The 23,983-nt window shown below is 49.7% G+C and overlaps 1 protein-coding gene across 1 annotated transcript in view; it reads right to left on the reverse strand.

Annotated features, from left to right (window-relative positions):
• The window catches only part of MEGF9 (multiple EGF like domains 9), a 45,933-nt gene that overhangs the window by 19,714 nt on the left and 2,236 nt on the right, over positions 1 to 23,983 (reverse strand). Inside the window, exon 4 of the mRNA XM_039720345.1 lies at positions 2,632 to 2,824. Within this exon, the coding sequence (XP_039576279.1) occupies positions 2,632 to 2,824 (193 nt within the window). The remainder of the gene's footprint in view (positions 1 to 2,631; positions 2,825 to 23,983) is intronic.

Below are 23,983 nucleotides of genomic sequence, written 5' to 3' on the forward strand. Positions count from 1 at the left end.
GCCATGGAGCCCATTCATAGCGACAGCATGTCAGGTCAATGTTCACTCCCAAAATCAACTCTGTGCCTCAGGAAAGGGGTTTTTTTAATTTTTGTTTGATGGTCTGCATTTGAGGTCTAGTTAACAAACAGAGGACTTGGGTTGCCATCTGGCCAGCCCAAGAGCGTGCTGAGAAATAATACCAATAATCATCATATGGTGCTGCTTTAAAAGGCACTTTTACAAAAGCCTGGGTGAGCTGACTGAAACCTAAGAGGGATCTTAGTGTGCCCTGAGGGCTCGGCCTTTGGGCACTCTGCCCCTCCAATCAGCCACCCTTAAAAAGGGTCAGAGTCCAAAATCTCTGCTGCTGTTTCACCCAGAGCCCCACTGGAACAGCCATGGCTCTCCTCTGAAGCCTCACACAGGAATTCGCTTGTGCAAGTCCAGCTGGGCTGGTGCTTTATTAAATAAATAAATTGTACAACTTACAGGATTTTCCATGTCAACAAAACAGTAGCTGGTTGCTGGTATTGGGCAATGCCTGCGTGCCTCATCCCTGAGCAGAGATTGCCTGAGGGACACTACTGCTCCTGCAGGGACTGCTCACAGCCACCCAGGGCTCCCAGCATGGGAGCCAAAAATCCCTTGCTGCATTCACACCCACTTCCCTGCAATGGGCCCTCCCACCCATCAGGCCAGACCCCACTGCAGGGATGCCCCATAGCCCTGGTGCCTGCCCCAGCCATGCCAGCTGCAGACAGGCAGGAGCTGTGCCCAGCCCTGGTGCCCACTGTGACACAACAGCAGCAAGGGGAGCACCTGCCCTGCTGGCCTTTGTGTCCCACTCCATTTTCCCACACTCAGCACCACGCCAGGCTGCCCATCTCGCAGCCCTTCTGATGCCCCCAGCCCTGTAACACAGACAACTGACCTATTTTTCTCTTTTTAAACACCCAGAGGTCATCTCTGTCTGCAGCAAACCCCTCTGAGCTGGGAAGGGAAACAGAGTGATCTCTGTTAGCAACATCCCCCCTCCCCAAATCTCCCTCCACGTCTTGCCCTGTGCTGTCTCTTGTGAATGGCTGAGAATGAGCATCTCCCCCATCCCTGCAGGCTGTGAAATGGTGCTGAGAAGAGGCTGGGGAGGTCCCTGCTGTTTCTGGCTCCACACAGATGGCCCCAACTCCACCTCATTCTCCTTCACAACTCAGAGCATCTCACCCAAAGCTCCCAAGGGCGTTCCTCGGCTCGCCCCATGCAGTGAGACATGGGGAGACACCAGACATGTCTGTGCTTCACCCACTGCCCAGTAACTCAGAGCTGGAGCAACAATGTTCCCCTCCAGTTAACCCAGTTGCTCTAGCAGCACTTTCTCTCCTCTCCCAGTTCCCAAAGATAAGATGTGCCCATCTCTCTTTCTGCCCAATTCATTATTCCAATAAATCTGACCAAAATCCCACTTTCAATTCTGTGGCATACCCTGATGCTTCCAGGCACATCTTCCTATACCTAGAACAGCCACCAAAAAAAAAAAAAGTGATAAAACTTCATACTTTCCACCCTCAAGAATCACCTCTTTTAGTAAGAAGGTCGCTCTCCTCAACTGGAGAGCTACTTTTAGGTTCCGAATTTCAGAGCTTATGCAAGCAGAAAAATGCAGCACTGAAACAAAAAGGAAGGACATCAACAGAGTGTTTGGGCGTTTGGGAGAAGATAATCTATAAAATAATTACAGGCAGCATGTCCCTGCAGAGCATTTTTACTCTGACTCAGCTCCTGTCCTGGCAGGGAACTGCAGGTGTTCCACACACGCTGAGCCCAGACCCAGCCCTAGAAGACAATAAGGCAGCAGGAGCTTGGGAAGGCTGGAAGTTGCTGCAGGGTGGTTGTTGGGGTCTCCTCCAAGGAGAGACTTTGAAACTTGCAGTCCCCATGAGCACAAGGTGGAGAGCCAGGGGGTCAGGCTGCTGCTCATCTGATCTTGCAGCAACAGAGATCCCCTCGGCTCAGCCACTGTCTCTAATGGTTGACAGATCACTGCTTGGAAAATCATTGCGTGCCAGCTTTTACAAGGCAAGATGTGAGGGTGGGTGAGGTGAAATGAAGAGGAACACATTCATTATACAAGAGCTCCAAGCATCAGCTCTGGTGCCTGTAAACACCAGGCAAGGCAGGAGCTGACTCTGCTGTTGGGCCGCCGCTTCCACCGCAGTGCTCAGCGAGGGCAGAGCACAAAGCTTTGCCTGCCTCTGCCATAAAACCAACCCTTTGGAAAACAAACCCCTCCAAAGCCCCCGTGCTCCACCCCAGCCTCTGCTCCCCTCCCAGCTCAGGAGTGAGGGCAGCCCTGCCCAACAGGGACTCAGAGATGCACAAGGCATTAGGAGAGGTTCTGCCTCCATGCGAGTCCCAGACACAAGTCAGCTCCCCTGGGGGCTGCCAGGGCTTTTGCCACAACCACGGGTATTTTTATAATTCAGCTCTTGAAAGAGGAAGAATAATATTCATTAATTTTTATAAGACCAGCTTCCCTCCTGCTTATTTTTTTTCCCAGCACAGACAACAAGACCCACTCTTACCCAAAACCCAAACCACACCAAATCCCGACGCCTTGCGCGCAGAACCCGCGTGGCACGCGGCACTACTCACTGGTCACACTGCTCACTGGTGGCTCCAGCAGGGCTGCAGCTGCAGGGCTGGCACTGCTGGCCACCCTGCTGGGGGAAGAAGCCGTGGGCACAGCTGTGGCAGCTCGGCCCCGCGTAGCCGGCCAGGCACAGGCACTGCCCCGTCGTGCGGTTGCATCCGGCGCTGCCCACCGAGCTGCAGTTGCACAGGTCTCCTGCAAGGGAAGAGAAACAGAGGCATGGAATCACAGAACTGCAGAATGGTTTGGGTTGGAAGGGGCTGTAAAGCCTATCTCATTCCAGCTCCCCTGCTGTGGGCTGGGACAGCTTCCAGGCTGCTCCAAGACACGTCCAACCTGGCCTTGGACACTTCCAGGGATGCAGCAACCACAGCTTCTCTGTGGTGCCAGGGCATCACCACTCTCTCTGCATACTCCCATCATCACTTTAAGGATGATTTTTGCTTTAAGATGTTGAGATGATGGACAAAAACCACAATGGGAGCACTCTGGGGTTTGAAACACCACCACAGCTCATGCTTGAAATCTCTCCAATGAAGAGCTACAAGATTATGGGTATAACTACCTAAAATATGTAGCTGTGCACAATGTCTTTATGTATATACACACACCTATCCACCCTCTGACTCCACTTCTGACAAGCAATAAGTGTGTAATATCAGGATAAAGTCAGCAACAGGCTGCAAAGTCATTAATTCTAAGAGCCTCCACTCCACAGCACTGGAACAGCCCTGGTACCACAGAACATAGACTGACATGACAAACTCAGTATCTCCCACTTCTGAGGAAGGGATACAGAATCCCCTGAAAATCTGCCCTCAAAGGAGCACCAAGTGCATGAAAACTGTACTTTAAAAGCTGTGGTAGAGCTGGAGGCAGGACAGAGACCTCCACCTAAAAGAGACCACCCTCAGTGCTGTGGTGAGAGGGGACAGCTCTGGGGACCCAAACATGGTCTTTGGGGACACTGTATTTCCAGGAGTGCTGGAAAGCATGCACTGAACAGCTGCTTTTTTAGGAGAGAAGCAAATCTTTTGATCAAGTGATGAATTCCCAGTCTCTCCACACATTATTTCTTGTAATACTTTAAAGCCCCAAAAGCACTGAAGAGAACAACTTCTCCCTGGCAATTTGTTTCTGCCAAGAGCTTTATCTCTGTTCTTTCACAGCAAAATATTTAGTGCCTTAATAATTTAAAGTCTTCTTCTGCCAAGACTGAATTATAAACAAGGATTATTTGCAGAAATAGTGCATAAAGCATCAGGGGCTTTACACAACTGCTGGTGTTTGTTATTGCCTGAGACGAGCCAGTATTCAGGGCACTTTAGGGAGAGGGGAGAGGCCAGGTCCCCATCCCAAGAAAACTTGACTTAAAGCTCTTTTCCTTGTCATCCATGTTCTTCTAACATACAAAGAAATGTGAGTTATTTAGCTTTATTACTCCACCATAGGATACCCACAGAATCCATGTTGTCCCTATACACCTGTGAAATAACACCCAAATTTTCTTCAATCCAAACTATCAGATAGGACAAACACCTCAAGATCCGCAATTACCCACTTCAACAGCCACTTCACATAATGAACTAAATTCCCAGCTCAATTATCCAAGCAGAACCATATTGATTTGGGCACTTGGGTTTCTCCCTTCCATCAGAGCAGAAACCACAAAAGCTTGTTGAGCAAAAACCCTCTGGAGTTTGTCAAACACGCATCAAACCAAATTTCCCTTTCAGAACTCAACATGTGGTGCCATTGGACCTGCCAGACTTGATCAAGGAAAGAAAACAAGCATTGTGTCCATTCTAATGGCATGGGAGGCACTGACAGGGCAGGTCCCACACAGGGGGACGAGCAGCTCCATGTGGAGACCACCCCTGTGCTCCAGGAGCATCGAAGCCAGAGCCACCTCCTGACACTCCAGATGGATGGCTGGATGGAGAGGGCAGGAGTGGGGCAGTGCTTCAGGCAGTCCCCATCAGCACTGCCCCATCACTTGTGCTCCAGCAGGATGGCAGCACTTTGAACTTGAATCTGACCTTGTAGCACCCATTGCTTTCCATCCAACGCTCCTGTGCATCAAAATTGCCCCAGTTCAGGTCAGGCTCTGCCTTAGCTGACAAATTCAACAGCAATGCAGACAGACACCACTGCAATGTCAGTGCCCCAGGAGAGTGAGAAATGCTGCAATAATCCAAAATAACACTGGCAAAACACTTTTTGCTTGGGAGGCTGGTGAAGCCTGGTTCTGCTAGTGATGGGGACAGGAGCTGAGCCTGTCTGCTGTGAAATCACCCCAAGTGTGTGGTAAGGCACAACTCAACAGATCCAGAAGTTGTGTCCCAAAAAGGTCGATTCCTTGAAGACCCAACCTCCCCCAACCACCCCAGAGACCTTTGGGAAGGGATGGTGGTCCCAGGTAGAGGAACAGCATCCCACATGGTCCCTGCCCACCCAAAACGCATCCAGCCCTGCTCACACATGGATACAGCCCCAAAACACCCTGGAGCTGTGTGGGTTGGGCAGTGGAGGAGATTCAGACAGCAGCACCGGAATCTGAACTCCATCAAGATCAAGGGCTACCCAAGGATGTACCAGGCCAGGAAAACCTGAGGGCTAACACAAAGGACACTTTGTTGTCCCCACCGCAGCCGGGTGGCAGAAGGCATGAACGGTCCTCAGCCAGAACAGGAACTGATAACGAACATCTGCCCTGGCCCTGGAACACAGCAGAGAGGATGAGCCCTACAGAAGAAAATGAGGGAACATTGTCCTGGCTTCTGGCCAGAGCCTGGGTTTTAGGAGCCTTTATTCAGTTTTCTCAGGCCAATGTTTTGCTTTTGAAGATAACCTTCAAAAATACCTCGCTGAGAGCTTTTGTGAAGGCAAAGGAATGAAGAGGGTGGATGAACCCAGGGCTGTGCCACTCCAGACTGCACAGTCATGGTTGGAGGGTTGTGTTGAGGCTGGGATAACACCATCAGCAAGGGAGCCAAGGGCAAAGACTCTCAGGGATGAGGCACTGGTCCAAGCTCTGACTCTTCTCAGTTTCCTGTCCTGACTCATCCTTGCTCTGCCTCAGTTTCCCCATCTCAGGGTGTTCCCCTGCCCCCCAGGGCCTCCAAGCCCTGCTCGTCTCTGCCTGTTCCCCATTGCTAAACCATCAAGGTTCCCTTCCTTCCCCACAAAGCTCAAAGCTACATGTTTATCACAGATAAAACCCACCACCTTTGCCCGTGAAGGGACTGACAGGCTTTAATTAATTAACAGCATAAGGATGTTCTGAGGTCCAAGAATAGAGGCACCATAAAAAAAACCAAACATGTTTCCATTCAGGAACAATATTTCACCTTCACTGGTTGTTACTTAGAGGAAGGTGGAGTGGAAGGAAAGGTTCCTCATTTGGGAAGCAAGGGGCATGCTGCTGTGTGGAGACAGATTTAACACCCAATTTCAGTTAGCCCCAACCTAAAATCAATTCATTTTTAGTGTGCAAAAGCCCTAAGTTACCAATAAACTGGAGAATAGCTGTTTTATGTTGTATTAGATCCACACCATGGCTGTAGATAGCACTGAGACAACCAAGAACCTCCAGGTCTGAGGGTGCCCTGTGACCCCTCAGTGTGGTCACCTCAAACTCTGTGCCAGGTCCCCTGTCCACCCCTAATAAAGATCTCAGCATCCAAATCCCATCCTAATGCAAACCCCAACTCTGCAAATCCCAGCAACATCCCAGCCTGTGCCAGATCCATCAAGACCCCACATCCCTTCATCTCCCATCTCCTCCTAGTGCTTAAACAGGGTTTGCTCTGATGTAAAAATCCTTCCTCTAATTATTTTTTTCACATCCTTTCAGCTTTGCAGTGTTTTAAGTTTTCACACATTCTATAAGCGTGATTCCTCCTCCCTTCCAAACCACTTAATGAATGAATAATTTAGAAAACAGGTGAAATATTTACAAAGGGTAAAGAAGCCAACACTGTGAAAGGCACGAAGGTCTCTGTGAAACCACATTAGCTGGGGACATCCTGAACCAGTGCAGATCCTGAATGAACTCACCTGGGAGCCAGCCTGGAAAACCCAAGGTGCACATTTTTGGTTATAAGCACATGCAGCTGGAAGAACAAGCTGTGGAGGCCCACAGGTGCTATTTATTGTCCTGCTGCAAAAGCATCCCCAAGGAGATAGACATTTTCTATTCTCCAGACTAGATGAAGAGGAAAAAAACCAAAAATATTTCTAACCTGGAGGTACTGTTGGGTTTTTGGGAGCCAGAGGTTCAGCCCCAGTTTGGCACCTGCAGCTCTGAAGCCAACACAGCCCAGTAAGAACCTCACCTCCCAAATATTCCCCAGGTATCCCAAAGGATTTAAACCACTGCACTCAACAGCATCCTGTCCCTGGAAAGGCTTTGTTTTTATATTAATTTAGCAGTTTTCCCTCTTCCCCAGATTTCATTTCCAAATTCAAGCCCTACTTTCTCTTCCATTTCCCCTTCTCAATCCCTCTGCAGGCACCACTCCTGACAAGACAGGAATAAAGGGATCAGGCAGCAGGTTTAAAAATCTATCCAAAGTCATTTCCTTTCCCCTTGTAATTAAATTGTAGAACTCATTGTCAGGGGATGTTCTGGCTGCCAGAAATACCTAGGGCTTCAAAGCAGGACTGGAAAAGCTCACAGAGGACAGGTCCACTAGTGGCTGTTAAACACAGGGATCTGGAGGAAGCATCCTGATGGGAAAGGCCTGGAACTCTGTCCAGAAAAGTCAGGATCATGTGTCCTCTTGGCATCTTCTGGCCTTTCTTGGGTGGGTGAAGCTTTGCTCTGAGCCAGCCTGGCAGTTCTATTTTCTCCTCGTTTGCACTGCTCAGAGATGGCAGCAGCTCCAGCTCTTCCCCCAAACACACCAATCCCCTTTAAAGAGTCAGGCACTGCTCTTTGCACTGGGAATTTCTCCTCATTACAGCCAAAGGCACAGCTGTGCTGCACCACTGCTCTGTCTTTGCCCTTGCCTCACAACAGGCTTTTTCCCTTCCTCCTGAGAAGACATTTCATCCCCTCAGTGCAATGCACTGGTGTGCCAAACCTCCCCAGCAGTGGGATGAGGGTCAGCACAGTGCTGTTCCAGCATGGCACAGTGGCAGTAGGCATGAGCCAGCTGTTGAAAGGGAAGGTTCCATCCTACCCAGCTCTTGTCAAACAATTCCCTGAGCTCCAGCCCATCTCTTCCACATCTCTGATGCACCATGTCAGAGTGGTCCAGTCTAGCCCTGGACTGGAATTGGGGTTCAGCTCCATCACTCCTCACTTGGATGCAACTCCACTGATGCTCTGAGTCCAGGAGTTGTTATCCCAGTGCAAGGATGCTTTGGCCTCCAACCTTTCCCCACAGCTGCAGCAGATGTGAGAGGGCACAGCCTGGCTGAGCTGGGGAACATCTGCCATGGGCTAAGAGCTCCTGCAAGAGCAGGCCAGAGAGGAGCTGATGCACTGCAGCTTCCCAAAGAGAGCAGTTCTGCCAAGTCCCAGGGCTCATCCCCACCCAGACAGCACTCAGCACAAAGTAAGAGTCAACTCTTGCGTCACCAAGGTGCACTGGAGTGCTCAGACCTGTAATTTACTCTCACTTGAGGCTACAATGCAAAGCCAAAGTGGTAGGAAGAGTATCTCTGCCTATCCCCCCAAAAAATTTATATACACATAGGAGTCTCTTCTGTTATTTTGCATTCACTTTATTACTGAGTGCACCACATTCTGGGCACTCACAGCCTCCATCAAGCTCCAGGCTCTGCAGACTCAGGTGCTGATGGTGAAGAGAACTTCATTCACATTAATGCTGTTAAGAGTGTTAGTTACTTGTGTTGTTCCATAAAAGGCTTTCACAGGTCAACAAGGGGGAAAAGACAACAATTTCTCAATTCATATACATCACTTGTAATGTCATTAGAAGATTAAACCCATCTGTTGAGGAATATTGTATCAGATCAAATCTCTCACTTATCACTTGGAAATCAGCACAAAGCCAAGGTCCCAACTTTGGGGTCACCAGCAGCTGCACAAGCACTTTTGATCACCTAAAGCAGACAGGTTTGGGGCTTCAGCCAAACTCCAGCTCAGCCTCAACTGTGCCAGACCCTGCCTTCCCAAAGGGATGGAGATCACTCCCCACCAGAGCTCACAGCCCTCCTGCCTCCCAGCCACGAGCAAACCAGCTCCCTGGGACCCTCCCCAAAGGCAGAGGCTGCTCCCTCCCTGCGACTGCTTATTTTTATTCCTTCTCTGCACCTGCAATGCAACCTGCAGGCGTGTGGTTTCTGAGGAGTTCCTGAAAGCTCCTGCACACAGAGCAATTTTGTTGCTTTTTTCCTCCTTTTTGATGCTAAACAAGTCAGCAACCTGTGCAGAGAGCTTTGAACCTGCTCGTTCCCCAGTAAACCTGCATCAAAAGTCAGACTCACAGGTGTAAAGCTGTCTTGGGAGACTAAAGGATAAAGGCCTGTAAACATCAGGGAAAAAAAAAAAAAGAAAAATATGGATTCTGATTAACTCAGTAATCCTCCTGCACTGGAAGATCCCCAGCTCACAGCTCTGCTGGAGCACAACACCTGAGGGGCTCCCATGGATGGGACAAGGAGATGTCAGGAGAAGCAGGAGGGGTCCGTGAGTCATTAAGATCCAGGTAATAGGGCAGAAAAGCTGTGCAGGGGGGATTACACAGCTGCAGCTGAGGAATTATTCATTCCTATATAACAATAAGTTTCCACAGGCAGACAAACCCTCCGGGGTCTCTTACGAAGCAGACTGTGCACAAAGAGGAATGTGGCCCTAAAATGTTTATGATACAAGAAACTACAGTAACTTCAAACAGACCAAATACATACTTGAGGATTAAAACCTCCACAGTTTAAAAAAAAAAAAATGAATCCAAGCCTTTTAATTAATTTAAAAATAGTTTTGTTGGCGTTCTACTTGAGTTGATTAAATTTTCACCACTAATATTTCCACAAACGTCTACAACCATATAAATATTCCATGTTTCTGTTTGAAAATCTCTGTATTTTTTACCACCCAGTGTGTGACACAGCCAGCCCAACTCTGGGTTTAGAGATAAACAGGGTGAAAACTAACTTTGGCAAACACCTCCCCACCAGCACACAGAACCCTGGCAGCTCAAACCTTCCTGACAGATACACTTGCATGGCACCTCTCAGGAAACTGAATTGTTTTGTCAGCAAAATGCTTTCACTGGAAGATCAAGACACTTCACACGGGATGGGGCTGGGAATTTATGAGCAGATTCCAATTTTAGTCTCTATCGACCATGGCCCAGCAGAGAAAGGGATTATGAAGAGCTGCATGAATAATATGAACTATAATCATCTGCTGAAGGCTCTGCGTGCTCTGATTCCTGCAAAAAGTAATTAAACTCACAAACTTTGCTCGGTGCTTTGGGGAGTTGCAACTAATGAATGAACACGTTAATTTATGGGAGATTTAAGGCTCGTCAGAGAAAACCCTGAGCAGGAACCATCCCTCCAACTGTTTGTGTTTGGGCTGTAAAGTTGTGCTGCGTGAATAACCAGCAAGAAAACAGAGATGAGCTGGGGGATGAGCTCAGGTGACAACTCTTGATCACTCCTACCCTTCTCAGCAGGGCCCCAGACTCCTCTGGGCAAGACCAGGGACAACAGGGTCAAGCCTTTTGTTTGAGTCACTGCTGGGTTTGCTGCTCCTGCTCATTGCTGAGAAGCAAAACTTTCTGTTTTGCTGCTGCTGGCAGATCCCAGGCAGGAGCAGGTGCAGCAGCACAGCCCAGGTTCCTGGCCACCCCACACTCCCAGGGATGCAGCAGAGCAGGGACTTTGTCCAGCCTGCAAGGAATGGATGTGCCCAGAGACAGGAGCTGCACATTTGTCTACAATGAAGCTACTCCAAACCAAAATCCATTGCTGCAAGGCATGCAGCCTTCCAGAGCCTTCTCCCCTCCAGACCTTGCCTGCAGACACAACAGATCCTCCTCTCCCAAGTCCCTGCAATCAACTCCTGATGCTCCCAGTGTCAGCTTCAGGGACAGGGATGGATGTGACCTGCAACCCCTCCTTCCAGAGCCAGCCTGGGGCTGAGCTCCCATGGAATACCCAACCCGAGAGCTCCATGGGTGCTGCTGAGCAGGGTTTGTCATCCCAGCCATGGCTCACACTGCCTGGGAGAAGAGAAGGGAATGGCCAAGTCCAGGCTGCTGGAAAGCCATTTTATGCTGAGTACACAGAGTAGGTGGTAACACATCTGTTCAGTGCCATCAGCTGCTGAGGGGATGGGAGTGGTGAGAACAGTGACAGCCTCTCTCCCCCATGCAGGTACATCATGTACAAGCTGCAGGGCTGGGGTGCCTTGGGAGGTTTCCCAGGGAGGTATCACACACACGCACTGTAAAATGCAGCAATTTGTTTGTTGTGAAGTCATAACTCCATTTCTTTACACCAGGTGTAGCCACAGTGTAAGCAGGTCCTCACTGGTGTATGGAGGGAGCTGCAGCTTGGCCTCACTGACCTTGGGCAGAGCTACCAAAGCTCAGCCCAACCTGGGATGAATGTGGCAAGAAGTCATCCTTCCTTTCTCCCTCATTTACAGCACTCTTACACTGGGAGGGAAGACAGAACAAAAGCAAGGAGAAGCCAACAGCAACAGCACAACCCATAATTCAATATAAAAATACTTGGAAGTGCATCCTCCCCCAGCAGAAGCAGAGGACTGCTCAGCATCTCCTGGAAGCAGCAGCTGCTCCTGGGTGGCTGCCACAGCCCCCCACCCTGCCCTGGGCACACACAGCCTCTGGGGATGGCCTTCACCTGGAGGGGCAGCACAAGCACCAGGCGCAGGTTTCTCTCCAAGCATGCAGGACTGATTTTTGAACTGCTCTAATCATTGCCCAGGCCGAGAGATGCACTGAAAGGGAGACTCTGGGCACCCACAAGAGGTAGGAGATGGACCAAGGAGGGGCTCACAGTGCTGTGAGATGAAATGCTCTCCACACAGGGAAGGGGCCCAACGTTCATGGCTTGGCACACAGACAGCAAGAGGCATTTTTACAATTTTTTTAACTTTTTTTTTAATGAGAAAGAAAAGGAAGACTTGCTTTAGAAGGTTTCAGGCTATTTTATGTCTAAGCCTGTGGTGAAAATCTGGAATGAAAACTTTCATCAGTAACTCCAGCAGGTGCCCAGGGCAGTTCCTTTCAAGATTCAACTCCTCCAGTAGAGCAGCAAAGGGACAGACCCTTAACAAAGGAACCTTTTATCCACAGTGTTAATAAACACTAACTGAAAGTGTTAATAAAAAGAAGCTTTCCAGAGCCTGAGCTATGACCCCAGTTTGTCTCAGCTCTTTGCATTTTCAAGCTTGGCGATGAAGCAAAGCCCCAACGAATCCCAGGATTCATTCCCAATACACATTCCTAATTCTCCTCTACTCTAAACAAACATATTTAAATGCAGACTTTTATTCATCACAAACAGCAAAGTATCTTTGTTCCTCTCTCCCTCACTTTAAAGGCCATGCAGAGGAAGGGAGACAAGAGAAGAAAACTCTTTGACAGCATGCAGCCAGCGAGTCCCGCTCCTCTCACTGCTCCCGAGCTTGGTTCCAAGTTTAATAAAGGTGTTTTGTCTCCTTGCTTAATAAGTGGAATTACCATAGCAGAAAGCCCAGCGGGGGAAAGGGATAGCACAGAGCATGAGTAATCACAACTGGTTTCGGGCAGGTTTTGCCATTTGGGTCCTGTTTCAAGGTTATGATGACATAGTGCTATGGGCTGGTTTGGAGTTACCATAACTCCTGCCAGACAAGGAGTTGTAAGTTACAACCTGCTGCAAGCAGGGAGAGCTGCTGGGACAGAGCAAGGAAAATGTCATCTGAGGTGGGAAGAGAAGTTTCCTGCTCCTTACATTTTATTCTCTTATTTTATAATGCAGCCTTGCACTTGCCCTGCTATACTTTGCACAGGACACAGTGATGCCCTTACCTCCAGCTCACAATGAGTGACTTAAATTCCCACATTCAGAACTTGTTTCACACCTTTGTTCTCACCCAGCACCTGCCAAACTGGGTCCTAGATACTGTAGCTAGACAAAATTTGCTGGCAAATCCATGGAAGAGAAGCCAAGCTTTCAAAGAGGGAACTGATATGGGTCAGGACACGTCACGGAAAAAGACACCTGGATGGAGAAAGTCATCACTTATCACTGGAAACAGGGACTGCAGCAGATCCAGTATCATTTGCTGAGGGGAGCAGCCAGCACGGTGCAGCTCAGCTGTACTCCAAAACTTCCTCCAGCAACTGCAGCCATGGCATGAATTTAAAGAGCAGGGGCAGAGCCCACCTGCTTTGAGGGCAGCTGCCAGCCCCTGCCTCCCCCTCAGCTCTGCTTGGAGCCCCCAAGCCCTGCAGTCAGGGCAGAACATCAGCTTTTCACTCCCCTCTCCTTAGCCACTGTGGATGGACACTGCAGCTCCATCCTGTCCCAGCTCCTGCCTTGGCCATGAGGTATTTGTTACCTGTGTTTATTTCCAGCAACAGCTCTCCTACCAAAGGGAAATGTTTCCATTAAACAGCACAAGTCCAGCAACCACAAACAGTAACTTAAAGCTTAAGCCAATTGTCTGAAACCTCCACAATAAATAGCAGGTCACTCAGGGAAGTACAACAGACAACAGCCCTATCCCACAAAACACCCAAATCCTCTGTAAATCGGCAAAACCCTTAAAAGTGTGACGGGAAGGATGGAGGCAGCCAGGCACAAGGGTTTCAGGCTCCCTGTGCAGCACTCCCCATCTCACCCACAGCTCAGGCAGCGAGCTGAGACCAAGTCTGAGCCAAGATGCTGAAAGCAAAGTAGTGATTTGCAGAGCCAGGGCTGAGCCCTCCAGCATCACCAGGGGGGAATTACCCTCAGCAACAGCAGCACACTCAGTCTGGGGCTGGCAAAACCAAGCCTGATCCCAAGCCAAAGAAATGCTCAAAACCACAGAGCTTCCTCTGCAGCCAATGGGTCAGCTACGAGAGGTTTGTTGACATTTCTATCTTGACCATTTCCTCATTTTTGAGGGCTTCATAATGACTGTTTTGGTATTGCAGGAGGAGGGGCAGTGTCTCCTCTTCCACCATCTCTGCTGTCAGAAAGAAACAAGGTGAAAGGAGGATCTGAGTCCCACCTGCAAAGAGGCATCCAAAATCCTATCAAACCAGGGAGCTGCCACAGCCCTAAGGCTCTACTCTGACAGGGCCAATACTGCATCCAATGAAAATATAAATGTACCACCTGGAATTACAGATACACAGGTGGGGGAGATGCCAGCTCTGACGCAAAGTTCATGTACAAAGCTCATGTACATCCTGACAGTGGGCACAGGGGATCCTCTCAGAGGGACCACAAAACCATGGGTGGCGAAGCAGAGAGGAGAGCATAAATTCCCCAGTCCCTGAACTTGAACTCAAGTTCACACATCCACACACCCCCTGGAAAGCTTGTAAGGGGTCTATAAACCAAAAATCAGGGAGAGCCACTGCTCCAGGAATCCCCTGACACCAAACTGAGCTGCTGGGGGGGAAGGCTCTCTCCTGTCATTCCATCCATCCCAAACACAGCTCGCTGCCTTCCGCAGGGAAGTCAGTACCACCCCTGCAACTGTCGCTTCAGAGACTGGTCCATTTGTTGTTTATCTTTCATTTTAAATGGATTAGACATGTACAAAAGCCTCCCTTAAAAAGGAACAAGCAAGATGTGAAAAGGATGGGAAGATCCAACTGCCAGGTGTCAGCACTAATCCACGTCAAAGGGCACGCTGTCAACAACTCACTGTAAACTTCTAGGAGGAAGAAAACGCTCAGAATAAAACAGTTAAGACCAGATAAATGTTTGCCATTCATTATCTGGAGTCAAACTTGGATTTCTCAACAAGACAAAGCAAGCACATTAATAAGAGAACATCTTCTCCAGGGAGCTCCATGCCAGGCGTGCAGCCTGCCCTTGAAGGCAGCAAGGCTGGGGGCAGGTGAAGGCTCTGTTTGCCTTTCTCCAATAACAGGTATTTAGTTTTCTACGTCACTTTGCTTTATCATAGCCTGAAACCTGGCCAAGCACCCAGCTCCACCTCCCCATCTGCTCCCTGTGCCAGCTGGCCCTGTGGCCCAGGGGATGCTGAGCCAGCCACGCAGCCCAACAGCTCCCCAGACCCAAACTGGGGCACCCCAGCCCTGCTGGGAATGGGGGGGCACTGCTGGAAAACCCCACAGGGCAGATCTCAACGTGACATGGATGTGCACAGGGAGGGAGGGAGTGCTGGGAGCTGGAAAACATGGCAAATTCCCCCCAGATCCTTCCTCAAGTACTGGGACTGGGAAAAAAACCCACTGGCCATGGCAGGGAAGGGCAGAGCACAAAGCTGGGGAGGCTCCAGCAGAGACATCACCTGTGCTGGCAGCAAGTGAGCAAACACCCAGCCCTGGCAGGAGCCAACAGGTCAGCGTGCTCCATTCCAACTCCAACCACCTTCCAGCTTGGACAAAGCACTGGAGCACATCCTCCCTGGGCTCTCCTGGGGCTCCTGTTGCACCCAGCCCAGCTCCCCACAGGCCAGGCTGCAGTTTGGGGTGGGAAGGGCTGCATGGCAATCCCTCCTCCCACCCCACAGGCACTGCCAGCTGGGGCACTGTGCAAGCTCCCTGTCCCTTCCCCAGCCAGGAATGCTCCCAGCCTCTGGCACTGTGAAGGTGTGGGTGCCTCTGCCCCATTAGTCACCCCTCTGCCATCGAGATGTGTTTTGGGGAGATAGCTGGCTTTGTAGGGAAAAAATCCCAAATTCCTGCATGCGCCCTCAGAGCCCAGCATGGTGCATTCATCCTGGTTTTTCCCCCACATGACTGCTCAAGAGAGCATGTCTATTTTGGGGCAGAGAAAGAACACCCTAAAACCCAGTCTATAATGTTTGCTTTGGGATAAAAGGCAAGAGCTTTAGCTAGCAGAAATATATATATATATACACATATACCTATACTTTTTTTTTTTTAATAGAGTGAATGTAAATGGAATCATTGAAGTTTTTGTAGCCCAAGGAGCTTTGAAAAATTTGGAGGGAAGGAACAGAACATCGAGTTTAAACTGCTTTCAATGAAAGCCCATTAAAGGAAAAGGAAACTTTTGCAGAAAGATATATGTTTTGCTGATTTTGACAAAAAGGACTGTTCAGAGGAGGGGAAGGACAGCTTTCATTTGAAGGTTTTGAGCATTGCTTTTGCACCTTTACAGCACTGCTCATGAAAGCATCCTCACAAACCTGTTATTGCTGGAACACAGCAAGCCCAGGGAGAAGGCAGATCTGACCACGTGCAGGGTGAGGGCAGAGCTTTGGAGACAACCCTTGGCTATGCCATGAAAATGAGCAGTTATTACAAAAGGTAGGAGAAAAAAATATCTATTAAAAAAATCATCAACTTCCTTCCCTTCCCTAGGCCCCTGGGAAGGGGAAATGCTGATCCTCCAGCTCACAGATGGTTCTCCTGGAACAAGCTCCTGGTTTCCACCCGCCAGCCACATCTAGTGCTGGGGGTGGATTTTGGAGGAGGCATGAAGGACACCAGCCTCCCTCCTGCACGTCAGCACCACTGAGGCAGTGGGTATTTCCTGGGATGGAACACCAGCTTTGCCCACAGATCCCTCCCCAGCCACGACCACATCTCGCACTGCAGGAGAGGAAGCTGTGGGTTGAGCACACACATCCCTGGCAATTAAAGTCATCTTCTTAATATCAACCAGTCCCAGCCATCCTGTGACAAGGCACAGAAAATATTCATTACATCCCTGACATTTCAGACTGGTGTTCTTCTCATTCAGGTGTTGCTGGACCCGAGTTCCATTCGGTGACAGTCACAGTCTCATTCAGCAATTGTACAAAAGGATTGAGCATCACCTAAAAGGTTGTTTTTCCACCGTGTATCTTCTCAAAATTTCCCACAACTGCGCACACAGGGATGAATTTAGAGTAATGTCACCAACAAAGTGCTCAAATTAATAGCAATGAAGTGTAAGTGCTCCATGTGGCAGGCAGAGCCCTGCTGGGGAAAACGACCTGTGAAAGCTGAAAAAGCAGCCCACCATGAGACCACTGGGAGGAAAAAAAAAGGCAACAAAACAAACAGTCCATTTCAATCTCCTTTTCATAAAGAGCCAAAATGAACCCAGGAACACATCAGAGAATAATCATTTAGCACAGATCAAACAGGAGCACTAGCATATTAAAAATACACGCAGCATTAATCAGCTACACAGAGTTATGTGCCATCATTTCCATAAATAATACAGGATCAAAGCAGCCCAAGCAGCACTATCAGTTAATATAGTCAGCCAGTCAGTCAAAATAGAGTAAAGCTGCCTGAAAACTGTGGCTGTATAATTTGCCAGGAATAAAGCAGATTCATCTGAGAAGTGGCATGACCAGTTAAACGGGTAAAGGTTACCAGGAGCCTCGTCATTAGAGGGAGGTGATGCCACAAGGGAGAAAAAAATAAAAAAAAAGAATGAAAGGTTAATGCAGCCTCAACAAATTATTTAAAAAATACCCAAACAACTTGGGGAATATCAATGTCTAGTTGTAACCCCTAGAAGGACCAAGGTGTGGGGGACAGGTGGGAGGGCTGACCCTGCTGGGAGCATCCCCGGTGGCTGGAGCAGGGGTGAGCCATGGGGTGCAGCCCACCAGAGCCCCTTCTCCAGGCTTGGGGCAGTGCCAAGGGGCTCCCTTTGCCCAGGAGAAAAACTCCCTGCTGCAAAAACCATCCTGCCTGCTCAGGGTGAGGGCTCAGCACCAACAGCCTTTAAACACCCACCCATCCATGCATAGAAAATGCCTGTGTCATTAGGCCTTTTGCTGAAAGGCTGCAGAGCCATTTAGCTGCCCAATTTTTAAAACAGGCGTGTGGAGCAGAGCTATAAATAGCAGGGATGCTTGCCTCGTCATGTTTCTGGGGGCTTATTTATAAGAACAGGGGGCAACTGAATTTAAAATGGTTAAAAAAGAAGTGTCTTGGCTTCTCTGCTTTAATACCAAGTTGCCAGAAGAAAAAAAAAAAAAACCTTCAAGGCTTTTTGCTTTTTTCTTTTTCCAGGCAAAAAGCAAACGCCCATCGCTCATGCTCAGACTCTGAATCGGTTACATTTACAAGGCAAATTTTAATTCATACAGCAGGTGTTCAGAAATACATTAAAAAAAAAAAAAGAAAAATCCTCCTTTAAGCAGCACAAGACCAAACTGAGGCTTTGCATTAGTTCATGCAGCTCCGGGGAAGCTCCTCATTCACTGAAACAGGACCCGTGTGTGTGAATGAGGAGCGGAGACCTCCAAAATCACTTCCAGAGCCGGGGCAGGGGAGAAAGCCCCGAAGGGCTGGAGCAGAGCTCTGCCAAACCCGGGGGCTGGCACCCCGACCCTGCTGCACCTTGGGGACACAGGGTGAGGGGAATTGTGCATGGGAAGATCCAGATGAGCAGCAGGCAGAGGAGGAACTCAGCCTCCAACAAAAGAGCCGCTTTGGGCAGCTCAATCGCTCGGCAGCGTTCAGAGGGTCTGTTCTTCACAGGCAGCAAGGGAAAATCCCGGGAAACCAGGCGGACCCAGCAGCCCCCTCCCTGCCTTCATGGAATCAAGAGAAAACAAGAGGAGACAGCCAAGCTGCTGCCAGGACAGCAGGCAGCTGGGATGCAGAAGCTGGACCATGCGCCCTGCATCCCTCCACGCAGGGATGGGAGTCAGTGACCCTGGCAGGACAGGGGACAGCCTGCCCTGCTCCTCCAGGAGTGGCAGCTGCAGCGAGCCAGCACCAGCACCACCGGGAAGCTTCCTATTGAACAGGGGGGAAAATGCTCTGCCAGACAAATGAGGTTCAATTATTCCAAGTCTAGAATGTCTTGTTGGAAATGCTTCCAGACTGACAAGCTTTAATCCAATAAAAGACCCTTCCAGACAAGCCCTGCTGTGATTTTGGGAGCATTTCCCCCTGGCAGGGACCCAGCAGCCCCCAACCCCTCACTGGGGATGGATTTAGCCCCAGGCACAACAATTTTACAGGGCAGCCTCAAGGCACAGGACACTCACTGAGCTCACTGGAAGCTTGAGCAGAAGCAAAGCAAGAACAACCATTCCATTTCAGTCTGATACAACCCAAAAGTCAAAACAAATTTTTTAAAAAGCAAATAATTTCCTGTGAACCAGAAATCTGGGTTGTAGCCAGTTTAATGAGACTCAATTGCAAGTGGTTCTGTTCTCCTGGGGTGCTGGAGACACACGACTCCCCAAGGCAGGGCAGATGGCGGGATTGCAATCTAGCCTTTAGCTCATAAAATATATTAATATCCCCAACCAATTATAAAGTGCCAGACTCTGCCCCTCCGGGCCCACTCCCACCCAGCAATGCCTCTCTGCACAAGGCAGCCCTGTTGAGCTCAGACATGCAGCACCTGCCAGGGCAACACAGCCTGTGGCTTTCCAGGACTTCGAAAGCAAGTCCAAGCCCTCGCTCCATCCTCATCCAAGAGTCAGTGAAGTCTCAGGTGCAGTCAAGGTGCTGTACAAAAATCCAGCTCCCCAACATTTTTTTGTTTGATTTTTTTAAGTGCTCGTCAGCGGTAAAGCAGAAGGAGCCTTCCCTTCCAGCCAGACGGCTGTAAAAGGATCCCAGCCTTCAGCACCCGGCCTTGGCACAGGTTTATTCCCAAAGCTGGCAGATGCATCACACCACCACGAAGAGCTCTGCTGCTTCTTGGAAGCACCAGGCAGCACCTCAGATCAGCAGCACTCCCTGACAGTCAGCTGGCATTAGCTCCACAAATGTCACCAGCTCGCAGAGCCTCAGCCCTGGGTATTCATAGGGCTCTCGTCAAAACCCTCTGGAGTCTTTCCCCTGACTTCAGCAGAACTTTGCATCCAGCACCTCAGCTCCTCAGGAACAGCTTGTTCTGTGTTCCTGTGCCCACAGCTGTGGGGCATGGGATGTGTTGGATGTCCCTGTCCTCACAATGCCCACCATCATTGCCATAGGCTCAATGCCCATCAGTGCCACCCAGGTGGGCAGACCCCAGGATCCCAGCCACCTGCAGGGCCACACTGGAGTGGCACAAGGACCACAGTCCCCTCAGGGATGGGGTCACACCTCGGTGCAGCCCTTGACACCATCGCTCCCTGACTACAGCAGTCCTGTCCCTGTGGCACAGCCAGGCAGGGTCAGGGTGCCCCAGGGGTAGCAGGCATCACCACCAGGAAGATGCTCCAAGGGCAGAACCAGCCACTGTCCAGGAAGCCCATCCCACACTTACCCACACATTTCCCAGCTGTCTGGACAGGCACAACCTTTGTACCCTGGACAAATGCTAGTCTGTGTCACAAGAGTTTTTCTGGTGACACTCCAGTACCGTCCCACCTGTCCCAGCCACCCTCGCAGGGCCAGGAGCAAAGGGACTGGGACATTGCCACCACACAGCCTCAGACAAACCACTTGTTTCAGTGCTCCAGCACCTTTGCCTCCCCACAGGCTGGTGTTTGGGTATGACCAACAGCAGCCAGGTAAATAACATCACCTCACAGAGGTGGTGCCATTTTCCAAGTGGCACCTCAGTGGTGATATGTCTGAATCTTAGCTACTGTTAAAAATAAAAACAAAAAGCAAAATCCCAGCAGAGAGAAGCTAACAAACAAGACCCTCAATTCTCTACAGATCCTCCAAGAAATATCCTGATTTTCATGAGCATTGCTAAGTCCCAGAATCTCAATCTTGAGTCAGGACAGTTGGATGCATCTGATTCAAGAATGATTCAGATGGGAACGTGGAGGCAGGCAGGAAGGCAAGGGAGTGACATTTTCTGCTCTGGGTAACATGTCTTTATTTAAAGCTCAAAGATACAAACTTATTATTTCATTGAAAAAAAAGGCACTCTCTGCTCTGGCTGCTCCCGTGCTGATCCTGAGGAACAAGACCATCCTCCTTATCCTCAGCTTTCACATCCATGCCTTCATTTCCATTTCTTTAAATAAATTTAAATCCTGCTAGCACCTTGAACACAAGTTATCTCTGTAACCACATGGAACACAATCCTGAGCCCTCAAACAAGCAAGGCTTAAGCTGCCTTCCCAAGTAATGAGCAGGAGGAAAGCTCCAGCTCACCCTCCCTGGCTGCTCCTGCTTGTCCCCCACAGGGTCAGAGGCAGAGCAGGGGGACCCATACACAGATGGGAAGACTTCTTCCAAAGGATCTAATGGCTGCATGAGAGGAGAGGAGGAGTCACCCAGAGCTACAAAAGGGATGATGGCACAAGATCCTGAAACTACCTTCAACAGCTCGGCTGTTTCTGTCCTAGCAGGATTTGAGAGCTCCCAACCCCTCGAGGGGCACAGGCCCAGTGTGGCAGGGTCTGGCTGCTGATGGCTCCATGGCCTGGACCAGTTTTTCCTCTACAACACTCTAAGTGCTGTGGGGACCCCCCAAACCTGTCCTCACCACACCTTCTGCCAGAAAGGGATGTACAGACCTTTCTCCACATGCCCTGCTCAAAAGCAAAACCCTCCACCTCTCCAGCTGGATGAAGCCAGCACTCACCAGTCCCCTCCCCAACCTGTCACCTCACCTGTGCCCAGCCATCACCCAGGTCATCCCAACGCCCCCAGGGATTTGCCAGGCTCCTCTTCACAAGCTAAACCCATCAGCTAATCCCACACAAAGCTGCAGCCACCCCCATGGAGGGGCTCTGGCTGCACCTCCTCCATCGAGCAGCAGCACCCCAGCCCGAGGTGGCCCCACGCTGTCGGCTGGGGACCCATCAGTCACTGACTCAGCTTTCACACATTTCTGTGTGACACCTTCCGTGGTTAATGCTCCAAGCCACCTGCATTTCCGGCCCTGTGGCTGCAGCAGAAATTGCTCCTTGTCCCCTCCTGCGTGGTGCAGAGGTGAGGAGTCAGACCCAAAGTCACCTCTGGGAGCTGGTGACCCAGGAAGGCAGCTGAGGCATGACAGAACACTGCAGAGGAGAGAAGTAAAGACACCATACCCGGGTTTGGGTGCAGCTCTCCTGCTGACCCAGCACAGCAAGGCTGTGAGAGGATATTGGGTTTTTCAGCCCACCCACCTGCTCTGCATGCGGCTGGAGGAGAGTCAGAACAAAATGTCCTTCAAAGACACCCATGTTACTCAACACTGCCCTAAGAACCATGTGGAAATGAGCATTTTTGTTTTGTAGGCAGGGAAAGTCCTACCAGGACCATGCTGGCCACAGCACCTGCATCTCTGCTCCAACACAAGCATCCACCCGAGCAGCAGCAATTCCCAAGCCAGATTCCACAGCAAAGCTCAAGCTCCTGCTTAAAATGAGACTGCTGGGGATAAAAGGAAGAGGCAGAGTCTCTGTGGTGGGTGCTGAAGGCTTTGGTGATAAGGCGGGGGACACGTTAAGCTTGTCTCCACAAACATAAGGATTAGCAATTTACTTCCCTTAGAAACAAAATCCAGGATTTTAACATGATCACAGGCTTGGAAAGAAAAATAAACATCATGAAACCGGGAAAAGGAGGAGGACAAGAACAGAGCAAGCAGGCAGCTCGAGGAAAACTGAAGTGCTTCCTAAATCAGAATGAGAAATGCACCAAAGTCAGAATTGAAATCTTGGTAGCTCTGAACACCACTGGCCCTGAGGCCTCTCACACCAACCTCTTATCAGTGATAATGCTACGAACATTAAGGGAAGCCTTTCTAATAATGTGCATGAGAAAAGGCCCATTTGATTAATGCAACAGAGCACATAATGCATTAATTACCTACTGAGTTGGAAAAGTGATGTTGAAAACATGCTTGAGTTAAAGCAAACGGAGGGTTTCAGCTAAGCCCATTATGTCCACTGGCTTTGCTGTGGCTTTGGTGCTTAACAGCCTTTGAGAGCAAACCTCTGCACAACTCACAGCAGATGGGGCAGCACAGAAAACCCCACAAAACCCACAGAGAGCAGCTCCCACACAGAGCACGGCTGTATCATCCACCCCCAACACCAGCCCAGGCTCCCCCATCACACAGGGGGTGCTGCCAAGCCCAGCAGCTGCTCCTGATGCTGTCCGAGGTGCCCTAAACCCACCCAGCCCTGGAGCACACCCGAAATCCCCCCTCAGCCAGGGCTCATCTCCACCTGTCACACTCAGGACTGACAACCTCCTTCTTGCAGAAGACATGATCTGCCCGTGTGCTCCTGCCCTGGCCATCACCACCACAGTGGAAAGGCACCAGAGAGCAATTTTGTGATTAAGTGGCTGTAGCCATTAATAATTAGCACGTTAAAACTTCAAAGGGTGCTGCTGGCCTCCAGAATACAGACTCAGCACACGCAGGGGTGGCATGGGGAGTGCTCATCCTCAATGCTCCCTTCTCCTAAGGGAAAAACGAAGCACAGGGGTGAGGGCAGCCCATGGGAGCACAGGGATTAGACACAAAATTCCCCAGACTTCCATCCCTGACAGCTCCAATGGCAGAAGACAGAGGATGTTATGTAAGCATCCTCCATCTGGGAGCATCCCAAAGCCACTGCTAAACCAGCCACCTCATGCACTTGTCACTCTGCCTGCAGGAGCAGGATGCTCTTGGTGAAGCCATTGGAGCTCAGGGTAGGAGACCCAGAGCCAATGGGTACCAATGGAAACAAACACAACACAGGGGTCAGAGAGGGAAATGTGCTGGAGGAAGCTTGGGATGTGTATGTGGATCCCCTGGCTGGCACTCAGAGGGTCACACTGTGCTGCACTGAGCTGCTCAGTCCATTCTATCTCATCAGGCACAAGAGAAACAATTGCTTTTGCTTTAAGAACACTCAACTCATCCTACCTTTATCAGCAATTCCCAATCTTAAGCCATTCTGTTTCTTCCAGAAAAAGCAAAGAGAGAAAACTCAACAGAAAAAAGCAAATTAAAGTCTGGAAAACAATTGACTCCAGATCTTCAGTCAATTTTATTTCTAACCAAATGAAAAAAAGTTGATTAATCCCCTTGTTCAGACTGCTAACACTACCAGAACAGACTGCATCCCTTTCACATCAGAGGAAGCTCAACGTACTTAAGCTAAACATCTTCCAGGCAAAGAGAAAAAATAAATATAAAACAGGAAAGAATCAGTGCTATAGTATTTGCATGTGTCTGAAGATATAGCTTCAGAGCTGCAGAGTGAAGCCAAATTCTCTAGTAAATAAGTGGACAAAGCTCCATCCTTGGAGTCCAGCAGTTTTGCCTATTTAGTCTATAAGTAAAGTCTCAACTTTGAAGAGCATCAGTGTT

The sequence above is a fragment of the Passer montanus genome, unplaced genomic scaffold, assembly GCF_014805655.1.
Source record: "Passer montanus isolate IOZ18808 unplaced genomic scaffold, ASM1480565v1 scaffold43, whole genome shotgun sequence".
NCBI classification, from domain to species: Eukaryota; Metazoa; Chordata; class Aves; order Passeriformes; family Passeridae; genus Passer; species Passer montanus.